Source organism: Hemicordylus capensis, chromosome 11, assembly GCF_027244095.1.
Source record: "Hemicordylus capensis ecotype Gifberg chromosome 11, rHemCap1.1.pri, whole genome shotgun sequence".
Taxonomy (NCBI): domain Eukaryota; kingdom Metazoa; phylum Chordata; class Lepidosauria; order Squamata; family Cordylidae; genus Hemicordylus; species Hemicordylus capensis.
In genome coordinates this window covers 6,776,639-6,790,867 of record NC_069667.1, presented here as the reverse complement: position 1 = coordinate 6,790,867, position 14,229 = coordinate 6,776,639, and the positions used below count along the sequence as shown (strand labels likewise).

The window sequence follows — 14,229 nt, the reverse complement described above, 5'->3', positions numbered from 1 at the left end:
TCAATGCTCTTCCATTGGCTGTAGGCTGCCTTCAGCCGCTCCATATACATGCCGGGCGCCTCCTGTGGTCCCTGCAAGACTTCTGACACTTTGGCGAGATTAACATTTCTTCGGCCCGCTGCCTTCATGCCCTCTATCACTAGGTCTCGATACTTAGTCAGGAAATCTTCACCCTTTCCCACACCCGGATGCCAGTTTGGGTCTTTGGTCACTAAGTAGAGCTCGTACAGCTCCTTTGGATTTGTCCCACTTTTGAGCTTCTTTGCATGTTCGTCTAATGCCTTTTTCATTCCCTCTTGGACTCATCCCCGCTCTTCCGAGGACAGCAGAGTCACCATCAGTGTCTGTATATCTCCCCAAGTGGGACGGTGGGTGCGCATAATCGTCTCAAAAAGTTCCAGCATCTCTCTTGGGTCTTCCGTAAGGGGCTTAGTTGTGCGCTTCCAGTTTAGCAGGTCTGAGGATGAGAAAGGCACGTACTGGTACTGATACAGTGCTTCTCCTTTCTCCCCTGGGAAGGTGGTTACTCATAGAGGGGCCATGGTTGCCCCCCCCCCCTTCTTCTTCTGGACCTGGCTGCTGTTTCTCTAGTTCCTTCTTTGCCTTCTCCAGTTCCTCCATCCTAGCTTGTAGTAGCTTGAACTCCCTTTCCGCCACCTCTTCTCGCTCCTGTATCTCAGCCTCCTTCTTCCTTTCCCATTCTAGCCGTTCCTGCGCCTCCTTTCTTTTAGCCTCTTCTTCTTCTTTCGCTTTTGCCTGCCGTATCCGCTCCTCTGTCTACCTCAGGGGATAGGGTGGGCCACGTGGGACTTTGGGGTACAGTGGGTTGTAGGGAGGAGGCGGTGGTGGTAGTTCTGGCTCTTCCTCAGTCTCTAGGAGCTGGGGTGGAGGTGGTGGCAGCCACGGGGCTGAGGCCCCTTCCCCCTCCGTTTTCTGTGGCTTGCCTGTGCTCTTGGTGCGGAGCGCCAGCACTGTCTTTGCTCCCTGTTTCTTCCTACAGTCCCGTAGCCATTTTGGCCCCTCTATGGCGTTCAACATCCATTGGTCTATGTATGCATACTGGTCAGGGTGGCTTTCAGTCACTGTTATATGGACTTTGCAGATTTCTTCTATCTCGAAACTCCCATCTGCTGGCCAAGTTGAACTTTGGGCTGGCCAGTTCAGTGTACAGTGTCTGACCAGGATTTCAGGTTTACAAGGTGGATCGCCATAGTCTCTTGTGAAGCCCTTTTTAAAGTTCTGGACCATGCAGTTCAGTGGGGTGCATGCTCTCGAGCCTCCCCCACCCATGCTTACAGAATTGTGCTCTCTTTCACTCCAGACAAACAGACAAGTAGGAGAAGGGAACAGACTGCGGGTGAGGGGTCCCGCAGTGAGACACAAAAGGGATTATGAACAGACAAATTCACGCCTGCACCTCCGATTTGGGTCCCCTTCCCGTCGAACTTACTCAGGAGTCCCGCCTTGCCACTGCAAGGCCACTTTCACGGTGGGTTTCCCCCTGTGGGGTCCCCCTCTGCACTCACCAAATCCTTGCAAACTGCACACAGTCACACACAACCTCCCTTTTTTTCCTCCCAGAGCCCGTCCTGCTTTTAGGCAGTGCCCTCTGCCCGCAGCGGCTCTTGACACAGGGTGGGCGATTCCCCGGTCCCCCTTTGTCTCGAGACCCTTAATACTCCACCTGTCCGGATGCCTGCGTTGGTGTGCCTCGTTCCGCGCCCGTCTTCGGTGAGCTTGGGAGTCTGTGTCTCATGCCGCCGGGGGTCAAAACCTTCCTTCTTACAACAGGAGAAGTGGCGCCGAAGGGTTGCTCTCCCACGACGTGAGAAAGGGACCCCCCAAGCAACCACCGATGAGCAGGTAATCACCAGCCGACCAGCCGAGTCACGGCACCAGTTTATGTTACCTGGGAGACCCCAGTTACCACAAACCAGACAGACAAGGATGATTGAAGGAAGCAATAGTCACCATTTATGGAACCAAAACCAGCGCTGGTGGCTTTTTCCGGTGCCTCGCAGCCTACCAGGAAAAACGCACCAAATACCCAGTGCCTTGGGGTTTTATACCTTGGCATTGTTACACAGCTGGGCGTCCCCCATTCAGCCCGAGGGACCAATTCATTCATGACATTTACACATGTGTTTGCCTTGAGGCGGGACTTTGCCCTAAGTTTCGGTTCTTCAGCAGACAGATAAGCAAATTAAGAGAAGACACATCCACATTCCAAGAAACAGAACAGTTACAGTTGGGAATAAGCCGATCATTCGACGCCTATGCTAATGAGGTTTGCAACACCCGGACCCTCTTCCCCCACCCTGTCTGTCCTTGGCAGATAAGAGACTCCACAATTTCAGCAGTAGAGAACAATAAGGAATTTTCCATCTCACAGTTCTTGCCTCCACGCCCTGCCACGAGGCATCCGGCTGTCCCTTGTTGGAAACTGGGTACTCGGGGTTCCTTCGACACACTCACTCCCTTGTGTCTTTTGTCTTTTTTCTCCTCTCAGTGACTTCCAGCCACAGGAGATTAACGAACAGCGCTCCGTGACCGAAACCAGCAAATGGTCACTGGTAAGGGATGGAAATCCAGTCCGTACATGGCAGGGCTGGGAGGGGGTGGGAGAGACCCCACTTGAAGCGAGTCTAGAGGGAGTGCGGGAGACCCAGTCTGAGCAGGTGGGAGGAACGTTTTGAGAACTTGTCTTGCAAAGCCATAGGCTTCGAAATTTGCAGTGGTAGTAGCCGTGAATTGGGTGGGTGGGATGAGTGACCATCGGGGCTCAACTACAAGTCACTCATGCCAAGGTGGAAGCCCCTCCCTATGGAGGAAGTAGCATGGGAAATTGGGGGATGGGAAGTGCTGAGAGGGAAGAGGGGTGTCTCTACCTGCCTTCCACCCCTCGCTTCTTCATTCCGCTCTCCTGCCCCAAATCACTCCCTCCCCGCAGGGTTCCAGACTTTGATTTTCTTCTGGACGACCAAGCACAAAACATGTCCAGAAAGGGAGCAGTCTGGAGGGGAACTAGAGTGGGGAAGTCTTCCTTGGGGCAGATTGGGCACTTCTTCCACTCTGCCCCTGCTCGGCTCCACATCACCCCCTTTCCGGCTTGGCTTAGCATGTAGTTGAGCATCAGAAGGGCCCTCAAAACACCAGGCTGCATCAGACGGCCAGTAGCTCTTCCCAGCAAAGAGAGAAACCTAGCTAGGCTTCTCTGATCTAAAAGCACCTCCCCTGAATGTGAAACCACCGTGTCCCTTACAGCAAGAGGCCTGACTCTCATCCGGGATCCTGTGACTCCAAATGGTCTAATACCTAGGATCTCACCCAGCTCCCCAGGAATGGGGGGTGGTGGGGAGGCTGATCTCTGGGCTTCAGTAGATTTTGGGGTTTGGTTCCTCTCTGAGCATTTATTTTTTGAATGAATGGAAACAGATACCATTCCTATGTGTTTCCATTCGCTCTGACACAATGGCACCCATGAAATAAATGGCCATGAAAGTGTGTCCAGTTTGTAGGTCCCATTCGCTGACATTGGTTTTAGGACTGGCTTCTTGTGGTGTACCTGGGCTCCCACTCAAGGCTGGTCGATCTCTATCGGAGACCGAAGGGGCAGCCATCTCTTCCCCAAAGGCATTGCCCTCCATTCTGCCACCCATGACATTCTGGCAGGGCAGGGCCTTGTTTTTTAAGGAAGGTCCCACGCGCTGGAGCTTCCGTTCAGACCCGGTACTTCAGGAAGGATGCACTCTCTTTGTGGTGGGGAAAGAGAAACCAAAACCAATGAGTGTAAAAATAGACTAAAATAAACACACACACACACACACACACACACACACACATATAAATCAGCTGAATGAAAAGAAAATATAAAGACAAAAATTTTTAAAAATCAAGTTTCAATGAGATAGCTATAGATATATATTGCAAGACTCTAAATAGTAGCTTAGATGCATCATCAAGAAAAGCAATATGAGAACAGGAAGTGTCTCTTTTAGTCAGCAACGCAACTGCAGGGGCCCAGTTCTGTGGGGGAGCGTCCCCAGCACCCTTTTGAGGTGCAAAGGAGCCACTTCCTGCTTTAAGCGCATCTGTTAAGGTCCCTTTGAAGGAGGTGTGACGTTTGCCTCCCAGACGCCCTGGAAAGATCAAGTGGGCGTCAGAGCACCCATTCCTCTCTCCTCTCTCCTTCACAGAAGTCAATCTCGGACGGCTCCAGGATCCAGCATGTCAAGAGTGGGAACGGGATCCTGGATGAAGCGGTTGCCAGCAGTTCCCAGAGGAGGTAGAGTTTCTTCTTGAAATGTTGTGTAGGGAAGATTTTCTGTCCCACAGCCGGCCTGGATCTGGGATGGATCCAGTGCAGCTGACTGGCAAGAGGTGCAGGACCTACAAAAATGAGGTCTTCATACATTTTGTAGAAGAATTCAGTCCTACAAGATATGGTGGTGATGTCCACTAGCTTGAAGGTCACAGGGGACAGCTTCCTGGAGGCATCCGGCTGTCCCCTATTGGAGGCAGAGTGCTGGGCTAGATGCATCTTTGGTCTGATCCAGCAAGGCTTTTCCGAGGTACTCATGCCATTGTATTTCTTCCTGCAGTGTCTTCACGGTTGAGGACGATGGGTGGTTCCTGCAGACCATTGCCACCACATGGTCTTGTGAGGTAAGGACACAGTTCCTGTCACTTTTGTGGATGGGATGGTTGAGGAGTGAGGGGAGATTGCATCTCCGCCTGCAGCAGACAGAAGTTGGGAACCCGAGACCCTGACATGGGTCAGGAGATGAGAGGGTCTTCCTGGCAGAGAGACTCAATGTCTCTTGACTGAAGAGGCATTTCTTGAGAGACAATCATCACCCCCTCTGGTCAAAACAGCAGCCCAGAGTCTCCACAGCAGGAGGGATGGCCCTCGCTCCAGACTCAGGGGCCCACCTTGTCTCTCCCCTTGGAAAGAGGGAGCTAACCTGGGAATAGGAGAGCAGAGGACATGGTGGGCTTGCATGAAGAAGACTCTCGGGGCCAAACTATAAATACCAGGGGGTCCCATTCGCATTTGTTTCCATTCCCCATGAAAGGAATGCAGAAAAAAATGGCAAGAAATGACAAGAAGAAATTAGCATTCAATTCTAGAGCTCCTATGCACTGACCTTTCTGTTAAGGACTGCTTTTCTTTGGGTAAAGAAAGAGATCTCGGAGACCTACCTGACATGCTGTCTTTGGACCAGAGCTCCAGAGTGCTGCCATTTTGTTGACCACAGCAGAACGCATATCACAGTGGAGGTTCATTGTTGGGCATACCATGAAAGAAAATGGCCACAAGCATGTGGTGGCTGTGCCCTGGCACTCCCAATATCAGTTAATGTTAGAGCACATTGTTTATTTTTTTTAATAAGACTTTTTTATTTAAAAATCAAAATAATCTAAAGAAATAAACATGAATTCAAAGAAAATGAAGGGAGAAAACCTAAACCCCAAGGCCCTAGGGAGATCAGAGTGAGCACAACTTCACGCATTGCTCTCCTTTTTCTCTCATTTGCAGGGTGCCGACATCGAAGAGGCCGAGATCCCAGAGGTCAACCCAAGGGATCAGGAGCTGGACGTGGAGAGTTTCATCAGTTCCCAGAGGTACTCTTTTCTCAGCTGGAGGGGCAGATCCAGAGCTCATGGAAGCAGAAGACTTTCCTTAAGAGCCCATCCTGGGGCCGGGGGAGGTGGTTAGTTTAGCAAGAAGCCGGGGGTGGGCAGAAGCTCTGAGCATCTTGGAGAGTTGTTTGTCTCCTCCTCTTTCCACAAGGGGACAGGGGTCTCCATGCCCAGCCTGTGGGCTTCCTGCAGGCATCTGGCTGTCCACTCCTGGAAACAGGGTGCTGGGCTGCATGTCTCATTCTTCTCATCAAGCAGAGCTCTTTCTAAGCACTGCTCTTCTGATCTCACCTGTCTTCTTTCTTTCTTTTCTTAGCGTCCAGAGGCCAAGCACCGTGCAGAGGAGGCTGCACAACACTGCTGCTGACGAAGAACCATCCCTTGGAGAGGTCAGAAAGCATCCACATCCAGTCCCTCCCTTGGAAGGACTGAGGGTTGGGCTTGTGGGTCCCCCGTGTTGCCCAGGAGTAGAGAGAATGTGGAATGGCTCCAGTTTGAGAAGCTGCAGGGTGGGTGGCCACCTTCTGACAAGAGTTTGCTTAAACCTCCAAAATGGCCGTGCTGTGGTGCAGAATTGGCCTCCCCTGTAGCTCTTCTGGGACATCAAAGGTCCACTTCCGGCCCACTTCCTGTATCCAGCTCACCTGGCGATGACCGCTGGGAGGTGCCCGGCTGGCCTTTTCCCTGCCGAATCCTGGAAAGCTCAACACGAGGGCCAGAGCAGCCATTTCTCCCTCCTCTCTCCTTCACAGAGTTCTTCCTTCCCGGGGGCCGAGACTCCGCAAGCCAGCGTGGAGGACGAGGGGTCGGAAGGGGACGGTGACACCAGTTCCCCCAGGTACCTTTCTCAGCTGAAGGGCAGCTCCTGGGATCATAGAGGCAGATCACCTTCCCTGGGAGCCTGGGGTGGGGGCGTTTCTGAAAGGCCTGAGCACCCTGGAGGGATATTTCCCTGCCCCCCTCACTGCACGAGGATAGGAGCTCAACACAAGGAGTAGACTGGCGTTGGGTGCAGCACAGAGCCCAGAAAATGCATTTTCTCCCTCTCGCCCCACACACCACACATTGAAAGCTACGGAATTCACAACCCCAGGATGGGCTAATGGCCACTAAGTCCAGCAAATGATTAGACACGTTCATGGAGGAGAAGCCAATTGAAGACTATTACCCTTGATAGCCAAGGAACTTCAGAATCTGCAGGGGTGTGTGTGTTTGTGTGTGAATAAACACATTTTGATGCCACATATAACCAGGTCTCAAGTGGTTCACAACCAACTAAATAGGCATCTGGCTGTCCACTGTTGGGCTACACGTGTCTTTCACCAGATCCACAGGGCTCTTGGCATGCATGGATGTTCTCATGCCCCGTCTCTCCTTTCTTCTCTCAGAGTCCCAAAGCCAAAGAAGTGGCTAATCAAGAGGCTGCTGAACACTGAAGTGGTGGAAGACTCGTCCTCGGCAGAGGTCAGGAATGCTCATCCATTTTTTCAGGTGGATGGGCTCTGGGTTGTGTGTGTGTGTGTGTGTGTGTCCCCTGTTCCCCGATAGGAGACAGAACCTGGAACAGTTCCAGTTCTAGATGCCGCAGGGTGGGAGGGATTTGGATGAGTGGGGTGGGAAGAAAATGCAGGGCTCCCGTTGAGGCACTGGGAAGGGGTTGGAAATGCGGTGGAAGGCTCTTCTGGACGGAGATGCCAAATGCTTTTGTTCTAAGAGGCACGTCTGGTTTTAGAGCATGGCTGCACAACCTTGGGCCTCCTGCAGATGTTGGCCTACAACTCCCATAATCCCCGACTATGGGCCACTGTGGCTGGGGATGATGGGAGTTGTAGTCCAACCATGTCTAGAGGGTTGAAATTGTGCAGCCCTGTTTTAGAGGGTCATCCGTTCATTGGAACCCTCAGCGCCCCTTACAGCACGATGGATGACCCCAAACCACCTGCTCCTCTGGAAAGTTTGGTCAAGCCCTACTCAGCAGGAACAGGGTGCTGCCTGGACTCAGCGCTAAGTCCCTTGGGCTTAGTTCCTCCTCTCAGAAGCCTCGCAAGGTCAATGCAAGCCATGGAACAATCCAATTATTCTTCTCTCTCCTCCCCAGTGCTCCTCTACGGACGAGGATGACACCATGTATGAGGTGAGCAGCATCGAGGACGAGGTGTGGGACTCTCCACCGGCCCCCGGTTCAGCCAGGTAGGTACCCTCCTCTCAGCTGAAGGGCCTTAGGAGCCAGTAGAGAGCAGGGGGGGTCTTTTAGCGTAGCCAGCAGAAGGCTGCAGGGGACAGGGGCAGCTCCCCCATGTCTGAGCCCCACAGAGGGATGTTTTCTCCTCCTTGCCCTCTGAGGACTCTGGAGGGGGAGTTCACCCAAGGAAGCCGATTGGCAGCAGGTGCGAGACAGACAGCAGCAAGTCTATTGCTGGCTGTTAGCAGAGGGAGCTCCGAGACCCCCATGCTGTTGGCATGACCGGGTGTTGGGGAGAAGGAGCAGGGGAGGGCACCTTTCTCGATGCCCTCTCTGAACACTTCCCAGGGCTTCTCAGTGGGGCACGAAAGGCTGGACTTGGGAGATCTCTGGCCTGGTGAATTTCCCCTGCCAGCCACCTCCCAAGGGAGGCAAGATCCTTGCTCACCATCTCTTTGGGTGCTCGTGTTCTTCTCCAGCTGGCTGCCATCTCCAACAGGACAGACCTTTGAGCAGCTTTTCTCTCTCCTCTCCTCTCTCAGGAACATCGGCGGCGGTGAAGAAGGAAGAGGACAGCTGGCCCCAGACTGGTTCTCCTCGGTCCATCTGGGAGAGGTAAGGGGCGGAAAACAAGGGTGACTTCCCTCCACCCCTCCGCCCTTCCTTTCCTGCACTACGCAGCATGGCGGCTTGGATGGCAGCCACTGTTCACACGGGAGGCGGGGACTTGCCCTTCCCCCTTGGGGATGTCTTTCCCTTGCAGTGGACCTCATGCTCCCTGAGCCAGAGGCAGCACCCTCCAGGCCCAGATGTGCGTGCAGACACCCATGGCACTTGCCTGGCCCCGGGGATTCTCCTGACCCATTACTGTCCCTTGGACTGTGTGCTGAGGCCTGGCCCTCCCCTTCTCCTCAGGGGAGAGCAACAAAGAAGATCGGGGACGTCATCCGGTGCATGGAGTATGCCAGTGAGGTGGAGGAGAGGTTCCCCGAACTCCTGGTGGGCCTGGTGAACAAGATCCTCACCGGCCTGCAGAACACCACCGAGGGAGTGGGGAACCGGGAGAGCCAAGACCTGCCTCCTGCGTAAGTCATGGCGCTGGGGAAAGCGAGGCCAGCAAGTCCTCCTTCCAGCACTCTGGGAGGACAGGATAGGGCCATTTGTCCCATGTCCCACAATGATGGGTGAGGAGCATTTCTGGCCTCTTGGGGTGACTCTGGCACGGTGGTCCCCTCCCTCAGCTACACAGAGGAGACCCCAGAATTTGCAGCCCTCTTGGATCTGCAGAAAGCCTTAAAATGCGTCTGCGGTGTTAAAAAACCAGCTGTGGGGAAAGTCACTTCACCCCTGTGGTCTCCCTCCTATGGTCCAAGACAGTCCCTCCACCCTTGACACTACTACGCCACCCCGCAAGGAGACACACACTTTGGGGACAGCCACCTCCTCTTCTCTTCTCTGCAGGGAGACCTCGCAGATTGTCCGGACCCTGCTGGAGAGGGTGGCACAGGTGACCCCAGAGAAGACCTGCTGGGAATCCCTGTGCTCTCCGCAGAGCTGCCTCCGGGGTGTGGCCCTCTTGGTGAGGTAAGTAGGAGGGAAGAGGAGATTTCTCAGGAGGCCTGGGGGCTGGGGTGCTTTGGGTCAGGTCTGCTCTTTCCGGGCCTTCCACCCAGGACTCAGCAGGGTCCTTTGGTGTGTTGCAGGGCTCTCCTACAGACACCATCCTCCACAGTGGCCAGGCTGAAGGCATACCTGGCTTCCCTCTTCAGCCTGGACAAAGATCCAGAACAGCATTCCCTCGCAGAGGTGGCCTTCTTTGTGGAGGTGAGCAGCGAGTTCCTCAGCGTGGGCTTCCCTGAGAGGAGGGTCTGGCCCCAGGGGCTGATGGATGTTTTCCTCCTTTCCCTCTTTTAGCTGCTCCTGAAAGACAAAGACTTCGCCGCCTTGGAGAAGACTTGGACGCTCCTGGTAGCGTGGCTAGTCCACCCCAGCCAGAACATCCGCTACCTGAGCGAAAGGGGACTTCTCCAAATGTATGGAAAGCTGAAGGCGGTGAGTGACCCAGACCCACGAGCCTGGGAGCATCTCTGGGCATGGAAACTCCTCTCTTTGGGGAGCCCTACCTGAGGCTGGTGCTCCTAGGCATCCCCAGGTGTGATGGGGAGATTTCTCCAGTTGGGTGGATTGAGCCTGTGGAACCCTTGCCACAGGACGAAGTAGAAATCCTTAAGGGAAGGCACAGAAATGCATCTCTCAGTGGGAGCCCTGATTCCCCACGTGCTCCAATGCCGCCTTCTCCCCCCTCTCTGTGCCTCTGGGATGGCTTGAGTGATCTCCTCCCCAAGGCAGTGGATGGAGGCCAAGCGGCATCAGCCCCCCGAGAGGCCTGTGGTCTGTTTAGCAGGGGGTGGACTAGCATGTCTTTGAAAGAACTCCAAGGATCCACCTTTTTTCACCCTAGGCAAAGAAACCCCAGGATTTTAGTGCCGGGATCCTGGGAGGGCTCAGGACCTCCAGTCTGGAAGCCACTTTGGGGGTCCTGGCCTTCATGGAGCGGCTGAGGCACTGCCCATCGGAACATCAGGCCACCGTGAATGCTGCCCTGGCTGCCCTGTGCCGCCCTCTCTTCCACCACGTGAGTACTTGCACGCCAGCCCTCCGCCCCGGCTCTATGAGGGCCGGCCAACCTGTAGATTCCGACCGGGTTGGAGAAGGGAAACCGGACACCCCCTTGAGACCTCTTGCAAGAGACCCATGCAAGCTCTTCTTCATGGTGATGGAGGTGAGGAATTCCTCCCTGCCAACGACAACCCCTGTTTTTTTGTAGGAGGAGGCTAAGATCCGAAGGGCAGCCATGAAGACCCATCTGGATCTCCTGCAGCACCGCCACCACCATCATGAGGGTACAGAAGAGAACATCACGACCCTCATCGCGGTGCTGATGCACGTGGAGGATGAGGACCTGGAGGTAGCACAGGTGAGAGCCCACTTTTCCCTGCCTCCTCTACAAAGGTGTTTAGGCTTCCCCAAGTCCAGCCGCCCAGTGGCAGGCCTCAGAGCTAGCCTCACGGGGTGGTGAATCATCCAGCTGTCCCGCTGTGGCTTGGCCCATCCAGGCCTCTCTGAAACCTTTCAGGGAATAGACCTCTCCACCCCCTTCTACTTTCTCTTCCCAGAGTTCATCCAGGGCCCTTCTTTCCTGGGATGGGGCAAAGCTTCCCCTCTTGAATCTGGCTGTCCTCGGCTGTGATTCAGCCAACGAGAGGCCACCAAAGTCCAAAATCTCCCCTACTCCTTGAAGCCCCCTAAGAGGTTTCTTGGAATCCCTTGGGAGGCTTTTCCACTCCCATTCCGGTCTTTCATTGGCAGGCTGCAAAGGACAATCTGAGCCTCCTGGCAGAAGCCCTCCTATGGCACCTGGAGGGCAGGCTGCTGGCGCGGGACTCTTACAGCCTGCAGGAGCTGCTGCACAAGATCGCCAAGCGTCTGGTAAGGGCAGCCCCTCCCTGTCCGTCCCTCGGCTCAAATGGCTCAAGGACCTTTGGGCGATGCTTTGCTCACTCGGGATTTTCTTTGCTCTTGATCCCAGATTCGGCAGCTCGGCACAGAGGACGCCGTGGAGATGGAGGCCACCAAGATCCTGGGCTTCTTCCGCAGCGAGCAGCCTTCAGTGAGGAGAACAGCTGCCCTGCTGATCGGTAAGGGAAACAAGACTTTTGGGTCTCCCTTCGTGGGTCGTCTTGGTGGGCAAAGGTTCACTCTCTTTGAGGGCACTTCCAGAAGGGTGGGGGGGCAGGAGCTGTTCCCTCCCCAGGAGGACTGGCCCAGTGAGCGTTAGCTAGGAGTCTTGACTTCATTTCCTCCCAAGGTGACATAAGAGTCCCTGGAGGAATGGCTCAATCTGTCAGTCCCAGAGGGAGCAGAGAGGGGGGGACTTCCTCTCCTGAATGATGGGAAGTGAGCTGTCCATGCGCAGGGTCCTGAACTGTGCTCCCATTTCCTTCCACCCTTGTTTTTAGGTCACCTGGTCCACAAAAAGGGCAGCATCCTCACTGAAGGGAACATAGAGACCTTCCATGCTGGTAAGTGCAGGTTTCTGGGTGGGAAGGGGCAGTTTCTGTGAGGGGAGAGGCCTAGGTTTAGGGACCACAGACCCTCAAAGGGAAGGTCCCGGTTGCATCCTCAGGGATGCCCAGCAGTAGGGTTTCCCGGAGTGAAGGGGAGAAAGAGTCAGGACTTGCTCCCTCTTGGTGTGGAAATGGTGGGGTTTGGCGGAGGGTGGGGTGATCTCTTCATGCCATTGCTGAAGTTTCTCCTTCATCCTTCCAGCGCTGGAGAGCTTGCTTGGCGACCATGACCCCGAGGTCGGGAGAGTTGCCTGCAAGACGGAGAAGATCGTGAAGAAGGCCTTTTCCCTCCACTCCCGGCATGGGTTGCGGGCTGCCGTTCGGCGCTTGTGGGCAGGCTGTAAGAAGAAGAGACACCCGCCAGAGTACGGTGATCTCTCCACCTGACCGACTGGTGAGCAGACCAAGGCAGGGCTTCACTGGAAGGGGCCCCGATGGTTAGGGAGGGGGCTGGGGCTGCAGGAAGGGCGGGCAGCAATCTGGGCAGCCCTCCCTCGTGTTGGAATGCCATCTTCGGCCCTTGTGGCCAGTTGTACAAGTAGCCCAAGGGAAAGAGGAAAGATCTCTCTTCCCTCTGGGAAATGAGGACACGGCTATTCTGCCAGGAGTCCCTGGTGCTGGGTGGTGTCATGGGGGAGAGTGTGAGAAGACCCCCAATCTCTGAACCAATGTCCTTCTCTCTTTCCAGGAACAACAGCCCCGTGCTCTCCCCTGGAAGATCAGCAGCTGAAGGGAGACTGAAGAAAGACCATGCAGCGCAGTGGATGCGGACCAGCCAGAAGACCTCCTCCAACCCCGTGGATAGAAAGAGCTGTCCACAAGACGGCAGCAGGGAAGTGCAGTTCTGTCTGAGGAGTGAGGGGGAAGCAGGCTCCACTCCCCTGGCCCAAGGAAGCCCCGCCTCTGGGGTGCAGAAGCCCCTCCCCTTGCCTCTGCTGCAGGCTGTGGGAGGAGGCTACAGGACCACCCTGCCCCCAAGTGGCCCTTGGGAACCATTCTTGGGCTCTCCTTGGGTCCGGGGAGGCTGTGTGGCCCCAGCAGGAGGGCAAGGTCACCGCCTCCCTCCATTTCCACCAGCTGGCCGGGGAGCGCCCCCTCCTCCTTCCACCTTTCTCCCCTTCCCCAGCGGCCTGGCTTCCCCTGGCAGGGGAAGCACCATCCAGGCATCCGCCCCCTCCCCTGCCGAGGGTGTGCTCCTCCCCCCTCCCCTCCCGCAGCCACGCCTCCCTCCCCCCTCCGCTCCCTCCTCCCCCCTCCCAAACCGGGGCAGCAGCAGAGGAGCCCGGGAGACTCTGGGGGCCCCCTGCAGCCCCAGTCGCGTCCCCTGGTGCTGCCCGGTGGCAGGCCAGAGAACCCTCCTCTCCCTCCCGCTCCCTGCTGTGTAGCACGTGATGAGGCGTCCAGCGGCAGGCCTCCCCTCCCAGGCCTCCCCAAGTCTGGGGCGCATCCCCTCCCCTCCCCTCCCCTCCCTGTTATACCAAAGGGGCTCCTCCTTCTCCACCCCAGAGGGGAGGGGGCAAGGGAGGCATCAGCCACCAGGTCTGCCGAGGAGGCCGAGGGAGGGTGCTTGGGCCAGGCTGGACAATGCCTCGACCTCCCGCTTCCTCACTCACCCCTGCTCCCTTCCATCTGCTCTGGGCAAGCGAGGAGCCCCTCTTGCTCCAGCAGGCAGGGGGGAGTGAGCAGAAGATCCTCTTTGGAGCGGGGCGGGAGGTGTGGCCATGACACCGTCCCTTGCTGCACAGTGGGGAGCTGAGGTCAAGCAGAATTCTCTGGCTTGCCCCCCCATCAACCCCCACCCCACTGCCCGATCCCCGCTTGCTGGGCTCCCGGAGCGGAAAGGGAGGAGGAGCAGGGCAACCCCACTGATGCTGCTTTGTGCTTCTTGCAGGCATGTGCTGCTGCTGGGCGGCTGGAGGAGTCAGTCGATCCGCCCCAGAAGAGGAGACCAAGTGAACGTGCCTGCAAGGAGCGGGGTGGGGGTGGGGTGGGGGACTGGCTGGGACTCCCCCCAATTTTGTTTGCCCTCCCATTGCCTTGGTGACCCTGGGCTTCCTTCCTTCCCTCCCTCCCCCTCCCTCCCAGGGGCAGAATGGGCTTTGCTGGTCGCCCTGTTGGGGGCCGAGTAGGAATTTTTGGCTTTCCAACAGATTGGCCGAGATGGGAAGTTTTTTTGCCTACTCCATTCTGCCCTGTTTTGTTTCCTTTAGTTAGAAAGTTAAGTGACGACTTGTGGCCTAATTGAGTATCTTAATAAAGTTGCCACTTTTGTTAGCA

At 55.8% G+C, this 14,229-nt stretch overlaps 1 protein-coding gene across 1 annotated transcript; it reads left to right on the top strand.

Annotated features, from left to right (window-relative positions):
- Positions 1 to 1,855: 1,855 nt before the first annotated feature.
- Positions 1,856 to 14,229, top strand: LOC128335584 (uncharacterized). Its single transcript, XM_053274124.1, has 21 exons — positions 1,856 to 1,863; positions 2,510 to 2,573; positions 4,200 to 4,285; positions 4,602 to 4,665; positions 5,540 to 5,625; positions 5,960 to 6,032; positions 6,396 to 6,481; positions 7,032 to 7,107; positions 7,742 to 7,833; positions 8,368 to 8,440; positions 8,741 to 8,910; positions 9,287 to 9,409; positions 9,529 to 9,649; positions 9,740 to 9,877; positions 10,287 to 10,460; positions 10,653 to 10,802; positions 11,195 to 11,314; positions 11,415 to 11,523; positions 11,845 to 11,907; positions 12,155 to 12,346; positions 12,641 to 14,229. Exons 1-20 carry the CDS (start codon positions 1,856 to 1,858, stop codon positions 12,337 to 12,339), a joined length of 2,061 nt encoding a protein of 686 aa, XP_053130099.1. The 3' UTR covers positions 12,340 to 12,346; positions 12,641 to 14,229.